At 35.8% G+C, this 19,605-nt stretch overlaps 1 protein-coding gene across 2 annotated transcripts in view; it reads left to right on the top strand.

The window, feature by feature from the left end:
- WDR17 (WD repeat domain 17) overlaps window positions 1–19,605 on the top strand; it is a 113,726-nt gene that overhangs the window by 80,554 nt on the left and 13,567 nt on the right. For both annotated transcript variants that reach the window (XM_030919050.1, XM_010384075.2), the window contains 10 exons: window positions 665–867; window positions 2,694–2,843; window positions 2,930–3,060; window positions 3,351–3,476; window positions 4,688–4,843; window positions 8,979–9,043; window positions 12,947–13,079; window positions 13,905–13,996; window positions 15,067–15,166; window positions 16,938–17,077. In XM_030919050.1, coding sequence (XP_030774910.1) covers window positions 665–867; window positions 2,694–2,843; window positions 2,930–3,060; window positions 3,351–3,476; window positions 4,688–4,843; window positions 8,979–9,043; window positions 12,947–13,079; window positions 13,905–13,996; window positions 15,067–15,166; window positions 16,938–17,077 — 1,296 coding nt within the window. The remainder of the gene's footprint in view (window positions 1–664; window positions 868–2,693; window positions 2,844–2,929; window positions 3,061–3,350; window positions 3,477–4,687; window positions 4,844–8,978; window positions 9,044–12,946; window positions 13,080–13,904; window positions 13,997–15,066; window positions 15,167–16,937; window positions 17,078–19,605) is intronic.

The following is a 19,605-nucleotide window of genomic DNA, read 5'->3' as shown; positions in this document are numbered from 1 at the left end:
ACGAATCCAGTTATATTTAAATTCTTTAACTTGATCTAAGATTTATTCTGCACTGACCAAGCAACTTATATCACTGACAAAAATGTGAAAGAATTATTTGCTGTATTGATTAAAGCGTAAATATGAAGCGACATTTCAAATAATACCCATCAGCATACATGTTATACTTTTATCATTTACAAATAATCTTAATATCTTAAATTATTGTATCTGTATTATTAGTCGTATTTTCCACTTTGGTTATATCTGTTTTTGATATTTCATTTTAACAAAGCAATTTTATTCACATAAAAACTGTGAAATAATATATTTGCTACCAGTAATAAATGAAGAGTAAAAGTCAAGAAAGAAAATATGTTTAAATAAGCTAACACTAGCCTAGTTAAATATTCGTTTCCATCTACTACGAAGAAAAGTATGTGAGGGGATGAATTTGTTAATAATTAGCTTGATTTAATTATTCCACATTGTATGCATATATCAAAATATCACACAAATATATACAGTTATTTTTTAAATTAAAACGAAATGAAGAAAACCTTTTGAGACATAAAATGCTTCTAGATAAGCTAATCAATAATTATTACACTCTATTAAGAATATGTTAATACTCTAGATACGTTAGAACTTGAATGTTATCACACCCATAATATTCTGTTTTCAGTACTGTTCGCATCTGGGATTATACTCAAGATGCTTGCATCAGTATTCTTAGTGGACACACTGCACCTGTGAGGGGATTATTGTGGAATACTGAGATTCCATATCTGCTCATATCTGGCAGCTGGGACTATACTATAAAAGTATGGGACACTCGAGAAGGAACTTGTGTGGATACTGTGTATGATCACGGTGCAGATGTATATGGTAAAGTGTCTTTCATTCTTTCATGTATTTGTTATATTGACCTACTAATGGTGCTTATAATTTCTGAGGAATACAGTATTTTTGAAGAAGTTATACAGTGTTTTATCTTACAATAACATTTTTCACATTAGAAAATATACATGTTTATTATTATAATACCAGAATATACAGAAGAAACAGTCAACAAAAATTATCAAAGATGACTGTTGTTAGCACTGTGGTGTCTTTCTCCCCCTCGCCCCATCTGCACCCGTTTCTGTGTACACACAAACACACACACAATGCACACATATTGCGATGGGCATATATATATGTCTGGCTTTTGTTTTTCTTCCTTCCTTTGACATCACTCCAGAAGTGAGTTGTTTAACAGGAAATCAGTAATAGAGTAGATACCACTTATTTAACCATTCCTCTATTCTTGGATGTTTAGTACAGTGTTTTGTTTTTGAATATAATCCCAAGTTGTTTCAATATAATTAACGTGGTTATGGAAAATCAGATTACTTACCATTTGCGCATCTCTTCACTCTCATTCTTGTTTGTATTTATTCTCATCCTTAAACCTTGATAGGAGTAAATGGGCAGATTAAGAATCCAAAAATGATTTCTTAGAGAAAGTAGCCTCAATCTAGATCAGATTCAAATCCATATGCTTGACCACAGTGGCCTTTTAGCCAAGACAATGCGGGACTGAGTGTGGGAGAGAATCATATTTGTCAATATTCGATTGAAAGGTCCCCAGCTCTTCATCTTTCAACTAGAACGTCATCTGCCCATCCATTAACTCACACGTACTACGTATGCTATTGGTTTTATAGTATACTTGTTGCTTAACCACACAAAATGTATTTTTCACATTTTCATCCATGACCGTTTGCTTTCTAATAATTTTTTCCTTTATTTTATTTCTTTCTTTCTGTCTGCCCTTCCTTCCTTCCTTCCTTCCTTCCTTCCTTCCTTCCTTCCTTCCTTCCTTCCTTCCTTCTTCTTTCTTTCTTTCTTTCTTCCTTTCTTCCTTTCTTCCTTTCTTCCTTTCTTCCTTTCTTCCTTTCTTCTTCCTTTCTTCCTTCTTTCTTCCTTTCTTCCTTTCTTCCTTTCTTCCTTTCTTCCTTTCTTTCTTTTCTTTCCTTTCTTTCTTTTCTTTCTTTTCTTTCTTTCTTTCTTTCTTTCTTTCTTTCTTTCTTTCTTTCTTTCTTTCTTCTTTCTTTCTTTCTTTCTCTTTCTTTTCTTTTCTTTTCTTTTCTTTTCTTTTCTTTTCTTTTCTTTTCTTTTCTTTTCTTTTCTTTTCTTTTCTTTTCTTTTCTTCTCACTCTGGCTCTATTGCCCAGGGTGGTATACAGTGGCGCAAACACAGCTCACTTCAACCTTCACCCCCCAGGCTCAACAGATCCTCCCATCTCAGCCTTCCAAGTAACTGGGATTACAGTCACGTGCCACCACACCCAGCTAGTTTCTGTAGCTTTGGTAGAGATGGTATTTTGTCATGTTGCCCAGGCTGATCCCAAGCTCCTGGGCTCAAGGGATCCACCCGCCTCGGACTCCCAGGAAAGTGCTGGGATTACAGGCGTGAACCACCATGTCCAGCCTCTAATAGTTATTCAATTTTATATTCATATTTATAGGATATATGAAATGATTTATTGCATTCTGTTATTATTTTAAGACAATATATTAAATGCAGATACAAGGTTGACTGAGAACCTTTCAGTTACTCACAATATTTCTTCATAGCTTCAATTCTGTAGAAGTTTTATGAAGCACATATAAATAAAGAATATTTTTCAATGTTCACTTTACTTAAAATAGATTTTTATTTTCATCAGGTTTAACCTGCCATCCCAGTCGCCCCTTCACCATGGCCTCTTGCTCCCGTGACTCTACAGTGAGACTCTGGTCATTAACAGCCTTAATCACTCCTGTACAAATAAATATTCTGGCAGACAGATCTTGGGAAGAAATTATTGGGAACACTGGTATGGATTATATATACATGTATTAGAGTTTATTTCTAAACGTTTTATGAGAAATCTTCTCTCACTGAATTATGTCTGTTTTTCAGATTATGCTGTAGAACCAGGCACTCCTCCTCTACTGTGTGGTAAAGTGTCAAGAGATATTAGACAAGAAATAGAAAAACTAACTGCTAATTCTCGAGTGAAAAAACTAAGATGGTTTTCAGAATGTTTATCCGTAAGTATTACAGGAATTAAATGCGAATATTTTCCCTCTGGCCAACATGAATCTTTACAACTGTTTTCACATATTTACATGTACTATTCTAATTCATTGGGTACCTCTTACCATAATCTGTGCACTCTAAGAAAGCAAATATAAAACTGGAAACAATACATGAGATAACATGTAGTTATTTTATTAATTTTTAAATTTAGATATGCCTGCATTATAATATTTTTGAAGATGCAAAATACTATGAGGTTTTTAATTCACTATTACATATTTATTTTTTATCAACTCTGTAGCCTCCAGGTGGCAGTGACAATTTATGGAACTTGGTTGCTGTGATAAAAGGACAGGATGATAGCTTACTTCCTCAGAACTACGGCAAAGGAATAATGCACTTGAAACATCTGATTAAATTTAGAACAGTGAGTAAAGTATGCAAATATGATGTACTCAAGCAAATTTTTTGCCTTTTCACTATTAAAATATAAAAATGATTTGAAAAATACGTATGATTAGATTGGTAGATTTAAGTAAATGAACACTGAGGAGATCCGTCTTCGGTAAAATGAATCATGAAAGTGAATTACTTGGGAATAGATTAAGTCAATCGTGGTTATCATCGGTTGAGTCTCATGAAATTCCTTCAAAGTCACTTGGAACTCCTTGAAATGCTTTATCTTTCCCCTATTAGCAGATGATTGTGACATATGGGCTATTCTAATTTTAGTCTCAGAGGGCCTAATAGGCTATTCTGGGATATGTTTTATAAAAAATCATCATATTATAGCTCTTAGTGAATTTTAGTAAAAACTAGTAGTTACCTCATCCCTGGGGCAATCTACAGTACTAACCACAAAACCCATCCTGGGACCAGAAAGAAAAAATTGCTTGTATATTTTTCTGGAATATCTATAGTTAACTGTTAAAGCATGGAGACAGTTGTGCCAGAGATGTGATCTAATGCTCATAAAGAGCAGTTTTTTCCATAATGAGGAAGTACTTTCTTTAATCGCAAACTGAACACCTAATGACTGTAACTGCAAAATCTGACAGGAGAGGAGCTAATTAAAGTAAGCCAGTAACTGTTTATTTTTACTAGAGGCCTCTCCATATTGTTGTATATTACTGTATCATTACCTTGTATCTGTTCTGTATAACTACAACACCTGGACAGGGTTAAGGACAATGGGATTCAGTCTCTCCCCTCCTTTGTCCCACCCCCACACACACCCCAAAATATTATGTTTAGAAAGGTATCATATTTTATAGAGAAAAATATTTTTAACATACTGACTTTCCAGAGCTATATGCTTTTGAAGTATGTATTCATGTAATGTTTATATGCTCATTTTTATCATGAACTCTTGTAAAACGATTTTTACAATTTTTAATTATTATGGATGCATAATAGTTTATGGGGTATATGTGATATTCTCATACAAGCATACAATGAGTATTGATCAAATCAGGGTAACTGAGGTATCCAGCACCTTAAGCATTTATCTTATTTTGTGTGTTAGGAACATTTCACTTCCTCTTTTTTAGTTATTTTGAAATATGCAATAAATTATTGTGACACATACAAAAGAAAATATGACAGTTTTTTTAAATTCTATTTTCTTTTTTAAACCAGTCTGAAGCTCAAGAACTAACAACAGTCAAGATGTCTAAATTTGGTGGTGGTATTGGTGTACCTACTAAAGAAGAAAGACTGAAGGAAGCTGCTGAAATCCACTTGAGATTAGGACAAATTCAGAGATACTGTGAACTTATGGTTGAACTTGGAGAGGTAATGCACTATGAAAGTGAAACTAATGAGTTTAACATAGTAGTCTAAATATTAAGAATATACTCAATTTTAAGTATTAAAAATAAAAAGCTCAGCACTTTGGAGGCCAAGATGGGTGGATCTCTTGAGCCCAGGAGTTCGATACTAGCCTGGGCAACATGGTAAAACCCCACCTCTACAAAAAACACAAAAAATTAGACAGGCATGGTGGTGCACACTTGTAATCTCAGCCTTGGGGAAGCTAAGATGAGAGGATCGGTTGAGCCCAGGAGGCAGAGGTTGCAGTGAGCTATGATCATACCACTGTACTCCAGCCTGGACTACAGAAAGAGACCCTGTCTCAAAAAAAAAAAAAAAAAAAAAAAAAAAAGGTTGGGCGCAGTGGCTCACACCTGTAATCCCAACACTTTGGGAGGCCAAGTTGGGTGGACCACAAGGTCAGGAGATTGAGACCATCCTGGCCAACACGGTGACACCCTGTCTCTGCTAAAATACAAAAAAAAAAAAAAAACTGGCTGGGCGTGTGGCACACACCTCTAGTCACAACTACTTGGGAAGCTAAGGCAGGGGGAATCGCCTGAACCCAGGAGGCAGAGGTTGCAGGAAGCCGAGATCGTGCCACAGCACTCCAGCCTTGGTGACTCTATCTCAAAAAAAAAAAAAATAAAGGAAAATAAATGTATATACCCTGTGCGCTGTCTCAACCCTTCACCCCTATAACCCTACCACTTTGGGAGGCCAAGGCAGAAGGATCACTTAAGGACAGGAGCTCGAGATCAGCCTAGCCAACATGGAGAAACCCCACCCCTACTAAAACTACAAAAATTAACCCAGCGTGGTGGCATGTGCCTGTAATCCCAGCTACTCAGGAAGCTGAGGCAGGAGAATTGCTTGAACCTGGGAGGCGGAGGTTGCAGTGAGCCGAGATCACACTATTGCACTCCAGCCTGGCGACAAAGCAAGACTCCGTCTCAAAAAAAAAAAAAAAAAAAAAAGGAAGCTTACTTTTTTACAGATCCAATTGATTCTCTATCAATCTGATACTAAGTGTAGATGTTAGGAGAGTAGTTATCAAAGGGTTCCAGGACAGCAGCATTAGCATCGCTGGGGATCCCAATGCATGTCTCACCTCAGACCTACAGAATCGGACACGGTCGGGTTGGAGCCCAGCCATCTTACGTTTTCATACGCTCTCCATGTTATTCTCTTGCGTTCTGAAGTTTGAGAACTACCACCCTAAGCTGGAATCTTAACTTCTTACAAACAAACATACAAACAAAAAACTGTGTTGGCTAATTTGTTCACAATAGAATCCCCTTGCTAATACTACTTGTTATAACTAAATCCCACACTGGCCAGAGAAGGGTTTCTGCTGAATATCATCTGATAAAGGATGATGATTGTTTAATGGAGGGCTAAATCAACAAAACGGATTTTTACAAAAAGGTTAGGATGAATTGATGCTTTTGCTACCCTTTGGTAGATGGGTAGTGACTACAATGGAACACGGGGGAGAATGGGGCTTCTGTTTCTTGATCCTGGGTGTTGATTACATGGGCACATTCAGTTTGTGTAAACTTATTGGACCTTTCCCTTTTCTGTATATGCATTTTAGTTCAGTGAAAATTCTTCCTTTTCCTGCCTCACCAAAACAATGGTTAGAATGGCATGGACTTATCTCACAGCTTATCATCTTTTAAAATGTTTAAGTTAGTTAGTTGTGTAGCTACAAAGCATGATATTAAGAATATTTGTAAATAATATAAAGTAAAACTAAGCAATATGGTTACATTAAAATAAATCAAAACTAAATTTAGCTCACCTTTTTACTTTCCACATACTTCAAGAAAACAATGAATTACTGCTTGACCCCAAATAATGTGCCATTTTAAAATGTTATTGAAAAGGCATTATAAATTTAAAAGTATTTTAATTTAGGAGCAATGTAAAAATATTCCTTGTAAAGTAGTAAATATTTAACTAAAAGTTGCTTTTTTAAAGCACCATTATTGCAGAGAAGATCTATCAAAAGTCAAGGAGAAAAGGAATTAATAAATTTTGATAGAACAGTGTAATTCTTTATCTTTCTGAGTTTTATATTTGATTAAATATAATTGAAACTGCCTTTAACTCAAAGCCTATTTCAATCAGGTATCTGTTTGTGAAGCTTAATAATTTTATTGTTGTGCAGGTTCATCAGTGTACTTAAAATGATCCATAAAACTGTGCAAGTTGTTAGAAATATGGGTGTCCTAAGCCAGGCGCGGTGGCTCACACCTGTAATTCCAGCACTTTGGGAGGCTGAGTCAGGTGGATCACCTGAGGTCAAGAGTTCGAGAACAGCCCTGACAAACATGGTGTAACCCTGTCTCTACCAAAAATACAAAAATTAGCTGGGCGTGGTAGCGGATGCCTGTAGTCCCAGCTACTTGGGAGGCTGAGGCAGGAGAATCACTTGAATCCAGCAGGCAGAGGTTGCAGTGAGCCAAGATCATGCCATTGCACTCCAGCCTGGGTGACAAGAGTGAAACTCCGTCTCAAAAGAAAAACAAAAGAAAAGAAAAGAAATATGGGTGACCTTAGAATCATTCGTAATCACTTCCTTAGGAATGTTTTTTATTTGTTTAAGCTTAATACTGTGGGATTAGGTAAACTTTTAATTTTTTTATTTATTAGACAAGTTTCTATTGAAAGAGTTTGGTGAATTCAAAGTTAATTTAATCTACATTCCAACTTCTTTCTTCCATTAGAGACAGATTTCCCCTGAAAACATATTGTAAGATACCTTTTAGGTAACATGAATTTAAATATGTAGTATTAAAAATTGCCTGTTTAAATTTTAACATGCTCTTTTCTGGTTAATTACCAATTTTCTAGTGATAATTACAGTAGAACCCTAGTGTTTTGAAGAGCCTTAATTAGAATGAATTTTGATTCATGTAGTGATATTTCAGAAAATTTTCTTCTCAGTTCCACTCTAGACTGGAATTCAGTGAAATCTATATTTTCATATAACAGTAACAATCAGCCTTTATTAAACAATGAGCTTCTTCAATAGAAGTCCAATTTTTAAATATGAAGATAAGTATTATCAGTTAAATGAAGAAATGACAATAAATAAAATTTGTTAAAATGAGTAGGAAAGGATAAAAGAGACATAGATGGTATATTTGTTCATGTAAGTAGCAGTGAAATAAAAATGTTAATATTTTGAACACCATAGAACAAATTACTCTGGAGTTGTTTTAGAAGATGAATCAATATATTTTTCAAAGTACATATTTTAGTTACTATTTCTTTTCTCCTCTTCCTTTCTCTCCCTCAGTCTCTCCTTCCATTTTTCTCTTTCTTGCTCTCTGGGTTTAGGACTGGATTTTCCCTAAATAATATAATTTTACATATTTTATTTTAAAATATTTTAATGTTTTAAAAATTTGTGGAAATGGAATTAAAAGATAACAATAAAAAATACATATTTTTCTCAACTTCTTCAAGCTCCATCAAGTTAAAGACACTTTTGTAAGTGATGACACCAGCCATTTAGTCCTTCCCTAAGTCGCTGAGGGATCCTTGGAATTTAACCATGTCAATACAGTCTTTTTTACTTTGTTTTTTCTTTTGTTTTGTTTTGGGTTTTTTGAGATGAAGTCTCGCTCTGTTACCCAGACTAGAGTGCAGTGATGTGATCACGACTCACTGCAGCCTCGAACCCCTGGGCTCAAGCAATCCTCTCCTCTCAGCCTCCTAGAACTACAAGTGTGCACCACCACATCTGGCTAATTAAAAAAAAAAAAAAAATTGTTTTGGTAGAGATGAGGGTCTTGCTGTGTTGCCCAGGCTGGCCTCAAACTCCTAGACTCAAACAGTCCTCCCACCTCAGCCTCCCAAAGCACTGGCTTTACAGGCATCAGGCGCCATGCCCAGCTTCTTTTATATTATTAAGAGGGGTAAAATTAGTGCTCTTTAAAGATGTTTTTTAAGATTACAGAACAAAAAGAAGACAGAAGGTACCAAATCAGGACTCAAGAACTCTAAAATTTCTATATTATAAACAGGAATCTTTTTTAAGTGTCTTAAGAATTATATAGAGCAACCGAAATTAATATGCTCCTGCTCTTTTTGCCTTCTATTTTAGTGGGACAAAGCCCTGTCAATTGCACCAGGGGTCTCTGTGAAATACTGGAAGAAGTTAATGCAGAGGTAAGGCAGAGAGAGTCCATGTTAAAATAGAAACAGTATGTAAATATGGCAGTAGCTCTTGAGGCTTCTTATTCTTATGTTGTCTTAAATAATAACTAAATTTTGTATCTGCTGATACAGTAAATGAAATGAATCAGTTACAAATAATTTTGGTGTTCTTGAATTTGACTTGGCCTCTGATGAAGATAGCAGAAGGCAAATTTCCCCATGTCAATGGAGAGAAGGACAAATCAGCAAACATACTCACTGATTAATAAGCTGGTATTGAAATACAAGTGGCAAGATTTCCTGAAGGTTAGCATAGGTTCGTAAAATACTATTCTATGAATTATCCTAAAAATCTTCTCTGTAGGCACTAATTCCTGCCATTTCTTCCCCATGGATATGAGGAAGGCACTGATGATGAAGGGTCTGAGCACTGAGGAAACTTAACTAAGCATTCTTGTTTTAGAATGCAGTAAACCGACAAGATTTGCTCTCAAGTGTTAGTTTCCTGGGGTTGACGTAAAAAAAAAAAAAAAAAAAAAAAAAAAAAAAAAAAAAAAAATTATCGTAAAATAGGTGGCCTAAAACAATAGAAATTTATTTTCTCACAGTTCTGGAGGCCAGAAGTCTAAATCAAGTTGTCAGCAAAGTTGGTTTCTACTGGAGGCTCTGAGAAAGAATTAGTTCCATGCTTCTCCCTTGGTGTCTGGTCGCCTGCAGTCCTTGGCATCTTGTGGCTTTTTGATGCGTCACTCCAGTCTCTCCCTTATCTTCACATGGCATTATTCCCTGTGTGTCTCTGTGCCCAAATTTCCTCTTCTTATAAGTCATGAGTCATACTGGATTGAGGCCCTACCCTAATCCAGTATGACCCGTATTACTTTAATTACATCGGCTAAGACCCTGTTTCCATAAATGGTTACATTCACAAGTATTATGGATTAGGACTTCAACATATTGTTAGAGGGACGTTTAAACCTACAACATATGATTATTCTCTGCTCTATTTTATTCTACTCTCTTCTATGCTATTCGTTCATTTAACAAATACTTATTTAATGCCTACTCTATGCCAATCACTGTGCTAAGCTTACAGAGTACTATATACTATTATGCAGTTACCTTGCTTCTGACATTAAAAACAGAAATTTGGATTTTTCTTTTATGGAACATGGTTTAGTGGCAAAAAATCAACTGCTTCTTACAGACACAAGTAAAAATCAATCAAAGGGTAAACATAAAATTCGGAAGGATTAACACATTTGCCATGGGAAAGTAGACTGTTCCCTAGCACCTGCTCTCCCAACAGAAAGTGAAGTAACAGGCTGATTGTAGCCCTCAGATTTTAGGCTCCCTCTCCTGAGCTTTAAGAATCCCCAGTGCTCTAAGTCCCTGTACCCTCACAGCACAATTGTGAATGTTACTGCTCTCACCAAATCCTTAGAGTCAAGTTAGCAGAGGATATTTATTTCACAAAACATTATTTCAATCTCAGCAAAAACTTAATGGAATTTCATTTAAGACCAAGGTGGAGTCACTCAGTGTTAATATTGCAGAATAAAAGTAAACGTAGTTTGTATTCTATGTGATTATTGACATGTTTTATTAAATTAAGATGTTATATTAATATGTCATATTAATATGCTACTACATTGCTTTCTGTGCTAGGTATCTATGAATTTAAAATGTGGTGTATCCTCAGATAAATTGGAACAAAGGAAATCTGACCAAGATTGGTGCATATGAACTGAGCTATAAAGAATACACAGGAGATAACCAAGTGAAGAGGCCAGAGGAATCATCCTAGGCTTAGGGAGCAGAGTACAGGAACTCTGTGAAAGGAGGCCGCTGTAGCTGGAATGCAAGAGCCAGGGGGAAGTGACGCCAAGGGAGAGTAGGCACAAGCTGGAGGTTTCAGGGCCTTGTAAATGTAGTAAGCTTTTTTATTTTTTCCTTATCCTAAGAGGAACACAAGACATTAAAGGGTTTTAATTTTAAGTAGGGTAGAAATTGATGTGACCAGTTCTTCATTTAGAATGTCCGCACAAGCTGAAATATCAAGAACAGATTAGAGAAGGTCAATAGCAGATATGAGGAGGCCAGTTAGAAGGCACTTAGAATAGCCGAGTCAGGAGACAGCAGTAGCGTGGATGCCATATGTAGTAATGCGGGGACTGAGAGAAGTAGACGAATTTGATATATCTAGGAGTTAAAATTAACTGGATTTGGTAATAGAGATGAGGAAGGTATCACAAAAATTTTTAGGTTTTAGGTTTGAAAAACTGGATAGAAGCTGTTGCTAATCACTGGGATTTAAAAACAAACAACTAAAACAACAACAAAAGCAAAACCATTAGGAGAGGATTTGAATCAAATGGCACAAAAAAATCATTAGTTCTCTTTGGACATGTTGAGTTTGAAGTTCCTTGTGATTTTCTGGTATTGTTCAATAGGCAGTCTTGATTTTGTAGCCCAAATAAGAAATCTGGATAACATGGAGGTTATTGTTGATATTAATAAGAGCTGTTTTGGTAGCAAGAAGGAGACTGAAGCAAGATTAGAATAGATTTAGTGGGGAAGGAAAAGGAGGAGGCAAATGAGAATATACAAAACTCTTCCAATTCTGTTTCATTTATCTTTGAAAGCCAACTCCTGATTTTCTCTGCCCCTTAGCCCATGTCGCTGCCAGAAAGTAGTCTCTCCACAACTCCTGCATTTATACTTTATAGATCCAGCCATTCATCCAAATTGGCAGTCTCTCAAGCATAGTTTCAAATGCCCAGGGAAGTAGATCATTATTTGTAACCAGCTTGTTTCTAAACAGCTGTAACAAGAGAATCAAAGTCACATAGTAAAAACATAGCCGTTGAGGAATACTTCGATGACCCTATGAAATTGGAGACTGTTAACAGTGAGCTGGCAAATATCATGAAAAATATTTTCCATTTTCAGCATGAAAAATATCTGCTACCCCTACCCAAAGATTAAAAATTGAATTCTGGTTTAATGCAAATGGTAGCATAAATTAAATAGACCAGGTAATTTTTAAACAAAACTGAGGTTAAACATTGAGGGTAGAATTAACTAGGGGGTTAGTCATTGAGAAAATACTTGAGACTTAGATGGGAAGATATACACACACACACACACACACAGAGGAAGAGAGATTGAGAGAGAGATGGGTGCAGAGAGACAGAGACAGATACATAGAAACAGACACATGTACACCCTTCACAGTCTCGATAAGATTACCATTCCCTTTCTTCCTTCACATGTCTAGAATATTATTTTTCTTTAATCTTCTTCACTAGGGCACTTAAACATTCTACATGTCATTGTTAATATTTATGTTTCTATATTCTCCTTCTTAGTGATTTTTAAGCTACTTGAGCTTCAAGGTTCTCTATTCATTGTTAACGCTTCCTCAAACAATTAAAATTATCTGTCTTTAACTATGTAGATACCCAAATGTTTGCTTAATCCACCTGATATCCTATCACACATATCTTGTATAAAACATATTTTTGAATAGACTAATTGCCCATTTTAATAGATAAACTACATTGATTTTAAGATCTAAAATGTTCAGGCATATTTTATGTCACATTCTAAGGGCAAACAAGTTCCTATAGTATTTACGATTTTATGTCATGTTCTAAGGGCAAACAAGTTCCTATAGTATATATTATTTTATGTCATGTTCTAAGGGCAAACAAGTTCTTATAGTATTTATTATTTCATGCAACTTTTATCTGTCTTCCACATGTAATTTGATTATAAAATGTCTTTTTTAGAAGTAATATGCCAAAGGGCTTTATGAAATCTGCTACAGATTTTAGCCATACTTTCAGAAAATCTCAATTCACCTAAAAACCTTCAAAAAATATATTGTTTAAAAAATTGTTCTTATTTTATTAGGAGAGCTGACCAATTAATCCAGGAAGATAAGGATGATGTCATTCCATACTGCATAGCCATTGGTGATGTGAAAAAGCTGGTCCATTTTTTCATGTCAAGAGGTCGGCTTAAAGAAGCTCTGCTTGTTGCACAGGTAAAACCATGTAATTACACAAGTCACACACATGGATGGGTGAGGATGTAGAAGGGAGAAGACTGTGTTGACTAGCTCACCCTTACCTAATTGACAAAGTCATAAAGGGTTTGGTTTCTGCCCTCCTTCCTGGCCTTCTTTCTCATCATTTGAGAGCATACTATTTTTGTTCTGAACACAGTGAACTTATTTTATTTTGTTTTGTTTTATTTTACTTTATTTTATTTTATTATTTATTTATTTATTTATTTTTTTTTGAGATGGAGTCTTGTTCTGTCACCCAGGCTGGAGTGCAATGGCACGATCTCAGCTCACCACAGCCTCCACCTCCCGGGTTTAAGCGACTTCTCCTGCCTCAGCCCTAGCTGGGATTACAGGCACCCACCACCATGCCCAGCTAACATTTGTATTTTTAGTGGAGATGAGGTTTCATCATGTTGGCCAGGCTGGTCTCAAACTCCTGACCTCAGGTGATCCTCCCGCCTCAGCCATCCAAAGTGCTGGGATTACAGGCATGAGCCACCACACACAGCCGACCTTATTTTAGATCTTTAAACATATAAGCATCTCTGAACTCTAAACTTTTCACATGCTGCTGAATGTTACATACCATGCATTTGAACAACTTATTTTTAGTAATAATTCACTTGAAGCTTTTTTTGCTATGCACAATTAACATCTCACTTCTCCTCAAATTCTAAGATTATCTCCAAATTATAGTATAAATTTCAAACATTAAGTATACTTTGCTCAGAATAATATTCTGAAATGTGTCAATTATCAACAATTAGCTAAAGAATAATTCAATATTCAATTAAATCCTAGGCTGCTTGTGAAGGAAATATGCAGCCCTTACATGTTTCTGTGCCTAAAGGAGCTTCATATTCTGATGATATCTACAAGGAAGACTTCAATGAGTGAGTGATTTATTTGCTCTGGATCCATATGTTTTATGGTTGTCTTCCCTTTAGGAATTTTTAAAACCTCTATAATTCATCCTTCTTTGTATACTGAGGACTTGACTGCCTCAACCTTTCTCACCATGATCCAGTTCCATTACAGCATCTACTCCTAGATGAATAGAGAAATTTCAGGCATGGAGACTCCGTTTATACACATTTTATATAGCTTTCAGAAAAGCAAAATGCATTTTACTAGAGAGATGGCAAGTAAGGCACCTAAACACTTACAAACTAATCAAACCTATTGGAGAGGACCAATGATAAATAAGGTAGACTGCTTATTAATGTTTTATTCTAAAGTTAGTGTGTATAAGTTCACAGGAATGTAGTTTATAATCCCATGACCCCAATATTGGTGTCTAGAATAACATTTGGTCATCTTTTAAAGAAGAAATCCTGATAGTTATTTTTAAAAAGAAATGGAAATTAGAATTTTTCAGTCCTCTAACCTTTTTTTAATCCAGTAGTCTGCCTTCCCCCATCCTTTCTATGTGCTCCTATTATTACCCTAGAAAATAGGATATTTAAACTTTTAAGACACTCATCGAGTAGAAGAGGATCATGAAATGTTAAGCAAATAATGTGTTGAGAATAATGTATTCTTGCCTGTACCTTTAGTGCCATTCTCTGCCATTTCTAAACTTGACATTTTAGAAAGCTAACACATGCTAGCTGTATTTTGGATACCACCTAAATTTTGAAAAATTTCAGTTCAACCTGTAATTCTTCTACACTTAACTTTCCCTGTGGCTGAGTCATAAATTGTCTAATGCGGGATGGTAAGCCTTTAAAATCAGGCTTCTCTTCTGACATTTGTGGGGATAGAGGGAGGGAGAGGCTTATCAGACCATATACTTGTAAAGACCACTTTCCTGATTTATTTTTTTCCAAAAACAAGTCTTTAAAGCAAGCATGTCAAATTAAATTTTATTTGGTCTTTTTATCATACCTTTTAAAAATTATTGGTTTGCTTTTATAATGGAATACTTGTGTTTATGCAGAATACACACATTTTTTCTTTCTAGACTCCTGCACAAAGTCAGTAAAGAACTGGCAGAATGGTATTTTCAGGATGGTCGAGCAGTACTAGCCGCATGTTGCCATCTTGCTGTAGATAATATTGAGGTATGACATTTAAAACTGATTTATGCGAATGAAAAGTTTTTTAGATATGTCATGGTGTTTGAGAGGAAAAGATATGGTGACTTTCTGTGTGAGATCTGGTTTTGCATGCCTTCCAATTAAGTAATTAAGTAATTACATTCCTAATTAGCACACATAAACTATGAGTTCTTGTTTTAAGTGCACATAGACTATGAACTTTTGTTTTCTTTTATTTCTACCACAAGATACCTATTTGTAACAACCTTGTTTTAAACATTTCAACATATATGAGAAGCGCCAGTGTAGTAATGGGAAGAATCACTGGATGTGGACCCAAAATATCTGAGTCTTTCCTCTCACATACTGACTTTGGGCACGTCATTTAACTCTCAGAATCTCAAATGTCTTCAATTCTAAAATGAACATATGAATACCTACCTTACCTATTTCACATATAGTTGTTAGGATTATAAGAAAAAATACAAATGAAAGCACTTGTTTTCCAGTGTATTATTCACAAGTTATAGGTTTAAAGTACCTTCCACTTGACTCTAATTTAATAAGCAAATATTAATTAAAGATATAGATTCTATTGTGCATTTATCCTTAGATATATTGACTTTAGGAAGTGATAGATAACTGTAAAATCTTGAAGAAGCTCTTACAAATTTACATTTTTTGCCCGTCATCACTGGCCATCAGAGAAATGCAAATCAAAACCACAATGAGATACCATCTCACACCAGTTAGAATGGCAATCATTAAAAAGTCAGGAAACAACAGGTGCTGGAGAGGATGTGGAGAAATAGGAACACTTTTACACTGTTGGTGGGATTGTAAACTGGTTCAACCATTATGGAAAACAGTATGGCGATTCCTCAAGGATCTAGAACTAGAAATACCATATGACCCAGCCATCCCATTACTGGGTATATACCCAAAGGATTATAAATCATTCTGCTATAAAGACACATGCACACGTATGTTTATTGCGGCACTATTCACAATAGCAAAGACTTGGAATCAACCCAAATGTCCATCAGTGACAGACTGAATCAAGAAAATGTGGCACATATACACCATGGAATACTATGCAGCCATAAAAAAGGATGAGTTTGCGTCATTTGTAGGGACATGGATGCAGCTGGAAACCATCATTCTCAGCAAACTATGGCAAGAACAGAAAACCAAACACTGCATGTTCTCACTTATAGGTGGGAATTGAACAATGAGATCACTTGGACTCTGGAAGAGGAACATCACACACTGGGGCCTATTATGGGGAGTGGGGAGGGGGGAGGGATGGCATTGAGAGTTATACCTGATGTAAATGACGAGTTGATGGGTGTTGACGAGTTGATGGGTGCAGCACACCAATGTGGCACAAGTATACATATGTAACAAACCTGCACGTTGTGCACATGTACCCTAGAACTTAAAGTATAATAAAAAAGAAAAAAAAAATTTACATTTTTTTCTGATATGGAGATTGAAGGACATATTGAGAATATCGTAGAGTGTTATTAATTAAGTACAAAAATAGAACTAAAGGTTCTAAACTCCTTAATTCTGACCTGTTAAACATTTTCTGTATGTCTCATTAATAACTTTTCCATCTGAAAATTGCAATTACTCTTACATAACTACTTTATAGGGCTATTACAGTCAATATTTTCTAAGAACAATTGATTTATAGGTTAATACTGCTTTATCTGCTTTATGAGCTTGGAGGGGAGTGATGAACCTACCCAGCATCTATGCAACTGAAGAAATTATTTTCTTATTGAGCAAGCTTGCTATGGCATACCTGATTCGCGGAAATGAACTGGAGCTGGCAGTCTGTGTGGGCACAGTACTCGGAGACTCTGCAGCACCAGCAACCCACTATGCCCTAGAATTACTGGCGAGAAAGTGCATGATGACTTCAATATGGTAAGAATTTTGAAATTCAAAAAATAATTTCATAGTGATGGAATACATTTTTAAAACATTATAAATTCCGTTTGATAAGATACGCATTGGGAGAATATAGGATCACCTTGTTTATAAAGAATAAGATTATGGAAGGAAATAATGATATAACAATGTCATAATGATGAGAACTACCATGGTTGTATAATGAAATCTGCCATGATCCATTCTCAAGTAGCCCAGTTGTAATTCCGTAATGTTTCAAGCACTTAAAGCATCATGAGACAACAAAGGTGCTCTTCTTAAGATGATCAGAAACATATTCCCACATCTTAAAATTCTGCATATCTATACTTTTTCTTGTCAGATCTTGTGTCCTATTTTAAAGTTGGACAATAAAGTCACTCTTCTAATATAAAACAGCAAGAAAAATGGTTTTGCTGGACACTTGAAACAGGACACCTCCCCCAGACTCTGGCAATACCCAGAGAAAGAGACCCTGGGAATGACCTGGGGTAGCCCGGAAATCCAGGGCAGAGCAATTCCAGCTCGTATCTATGGAGCCCTGGCCTTAAGTCAAACAATCCATTGTTACAGAGGCTCTATTAGGAAATATGTGATTCCGTCATTCAGTAGATGTTTATGGAATAAAGATTATTTTAGATTTGTATGTTTTCTTTCCCTCAGATACTTAGGACCTCAGGAAGTTTCTAAATGAATTTATCAGGACTGTGACCTTTTCCCCATTACAAATCCCATGCACACACACAGCACCCTTGAGGTGGAGCTATACAGATGACGATAACTACTGAACATTCCAGATGGTAATGATAATAATGAATGCTAACTAACACTTCTATACTGCTTACTCTGTGCCAAGCACAATTTTTAGTACTTTATATGTAAAAATTCACTAGGTTCTATGTGGTAGGTTTTGATTTTCCTGAGGTCGCAGTAAGTGATAGAGCCAAGATTCAAAGCTACATAAATCAGCTCTGAAGTTTGCATTATTAGATATCAGACTACTCAGGGTGAGCATCCCTAATCCAAAAATCCAAACTCCAAAATGCTCCAATATCCGAAACCTTTCAGGTGTTGACATGACAACCACAAGTGGAAAATTCCACATGTAAGTGGAATTTGTTTAATGCACAAATTGTTAAAAATATTTGTTTAATGCAAATATTGTTTAATGCACAAATTGTTAAAAATATTGTATAAAATTACCTTCACGCTGTGTGTATAAGGTAGATATGAAACATAAATACATTTTGTATTTAGACTTGGGTCCCACCCTTTAGATATCTTATTATGTATATGCAAATATTCTAAAATCCAAAAAATTCAGAAATCTGAAACACATTTGGTCCCAAGCATTTCAGATGAGGGATATCCAACCTGTACCACTTTCTTAGCTGCAGCCAACTCAGGAAAAAGAACAACACTTACATTCTTCTTTTTTGTCTGAATCTGAAGGTTTTATAGTGAATCAGGAATTTCAAAGTTGTTTTGATTTTTACATATATCTTACAGTAACGTAAGAGCTCCCTTCCCCCACTAAAATGTAGTAGTACCCTACCATCAGTTTTAGACTTCAGTGTACTTAATGGTGAGTAAGTCTCCTTGGAGAGTATCTAGTTATCCCTCTATCAAGAGCTGTAATAGTCAATTACATAGGGACGTGCCCTCATCTCAAAGCATGAAGCCTAATTCAAGTTATTTATTCACGAAGATGGCTGATTTCATGCTAAAAGTCATCATCAGATGAAAGGGGATTTGCTTTTTAAAAATGAAGGTAAAAAGCAGTAAAAGGGCCGAGCCCAGTGGCTCACACCTGTAATCCCAGCACTTTGGGATGCCAAGGTGGGTGGATCACCTGAGGTCAAGAGTTCAAGACCAACCTAGCCAACATGGTAAAACCTCATCTCTACTAAAAATACAAAAAAATACAAAAAAAAAAAAAAAAAAAAATTAGCCAGGCATGGTGGCAGACGCCTGTAATACCATCTACTTGGGAGGCTGAGGCAGAAGAATCACTTGAACTCTGGCAATGGAGGGTGCGGTCAGCCAAGATCACGCCACTGCACTTCAGCCTGGGCAACAAGAGCGAAACTTCGTCTCAAGAAAAAAAAGAAAAAAAAAAAATTGGCAGCAAAAGAGAAATACGTATACAGTTGACCCTTGAACAATATGAGAGTTGGGGTGCCAACCCCCCAAGCAGTCCAAAATCCATCTGTAACTTCCAACTCCCTCAAAACTTTGCTACTAATAGCCTGCTGTTGACTGGAAACCTTACTGATAACATTAACAATTAACACATATTTTGTATCCTTTGTGTATTATATACTGTATTCTTAACAATAAACTGGAGAATAGAAAATGTTGTTAAGAAATCGTAAGGAAGAGAAATCAATTTCCTATGCATTAAGTGGAAGTGGGTCATCTAAAAGGTCTTCATCTACATCGTCTTCATACTGAGCAGTTCAAACTCGTAACATTGTATGTTACTACGACTAAACATTTTTCAGTTAACTATATGTCTTAGTTAC

Source organism: Rhinopithecus roxellana, chromosome 2 (genome assembly GCF_007565055.1).
Source record: "Rhinopithecus roxellana isolate Shanxi Qingling chromosome 2, ASM756505v1, whole genome shotgun sequence".
NCBI classification, from domain to species: Eukaryota; Metazoa; Chordata; class Mammalia; order Primates; family Cercopithecidae; genus Rhinopithecus; species Rhinopithecus roxellana.
This window is presented reverse-complemented; position numbering and strand designations above follow the sequence as displayed.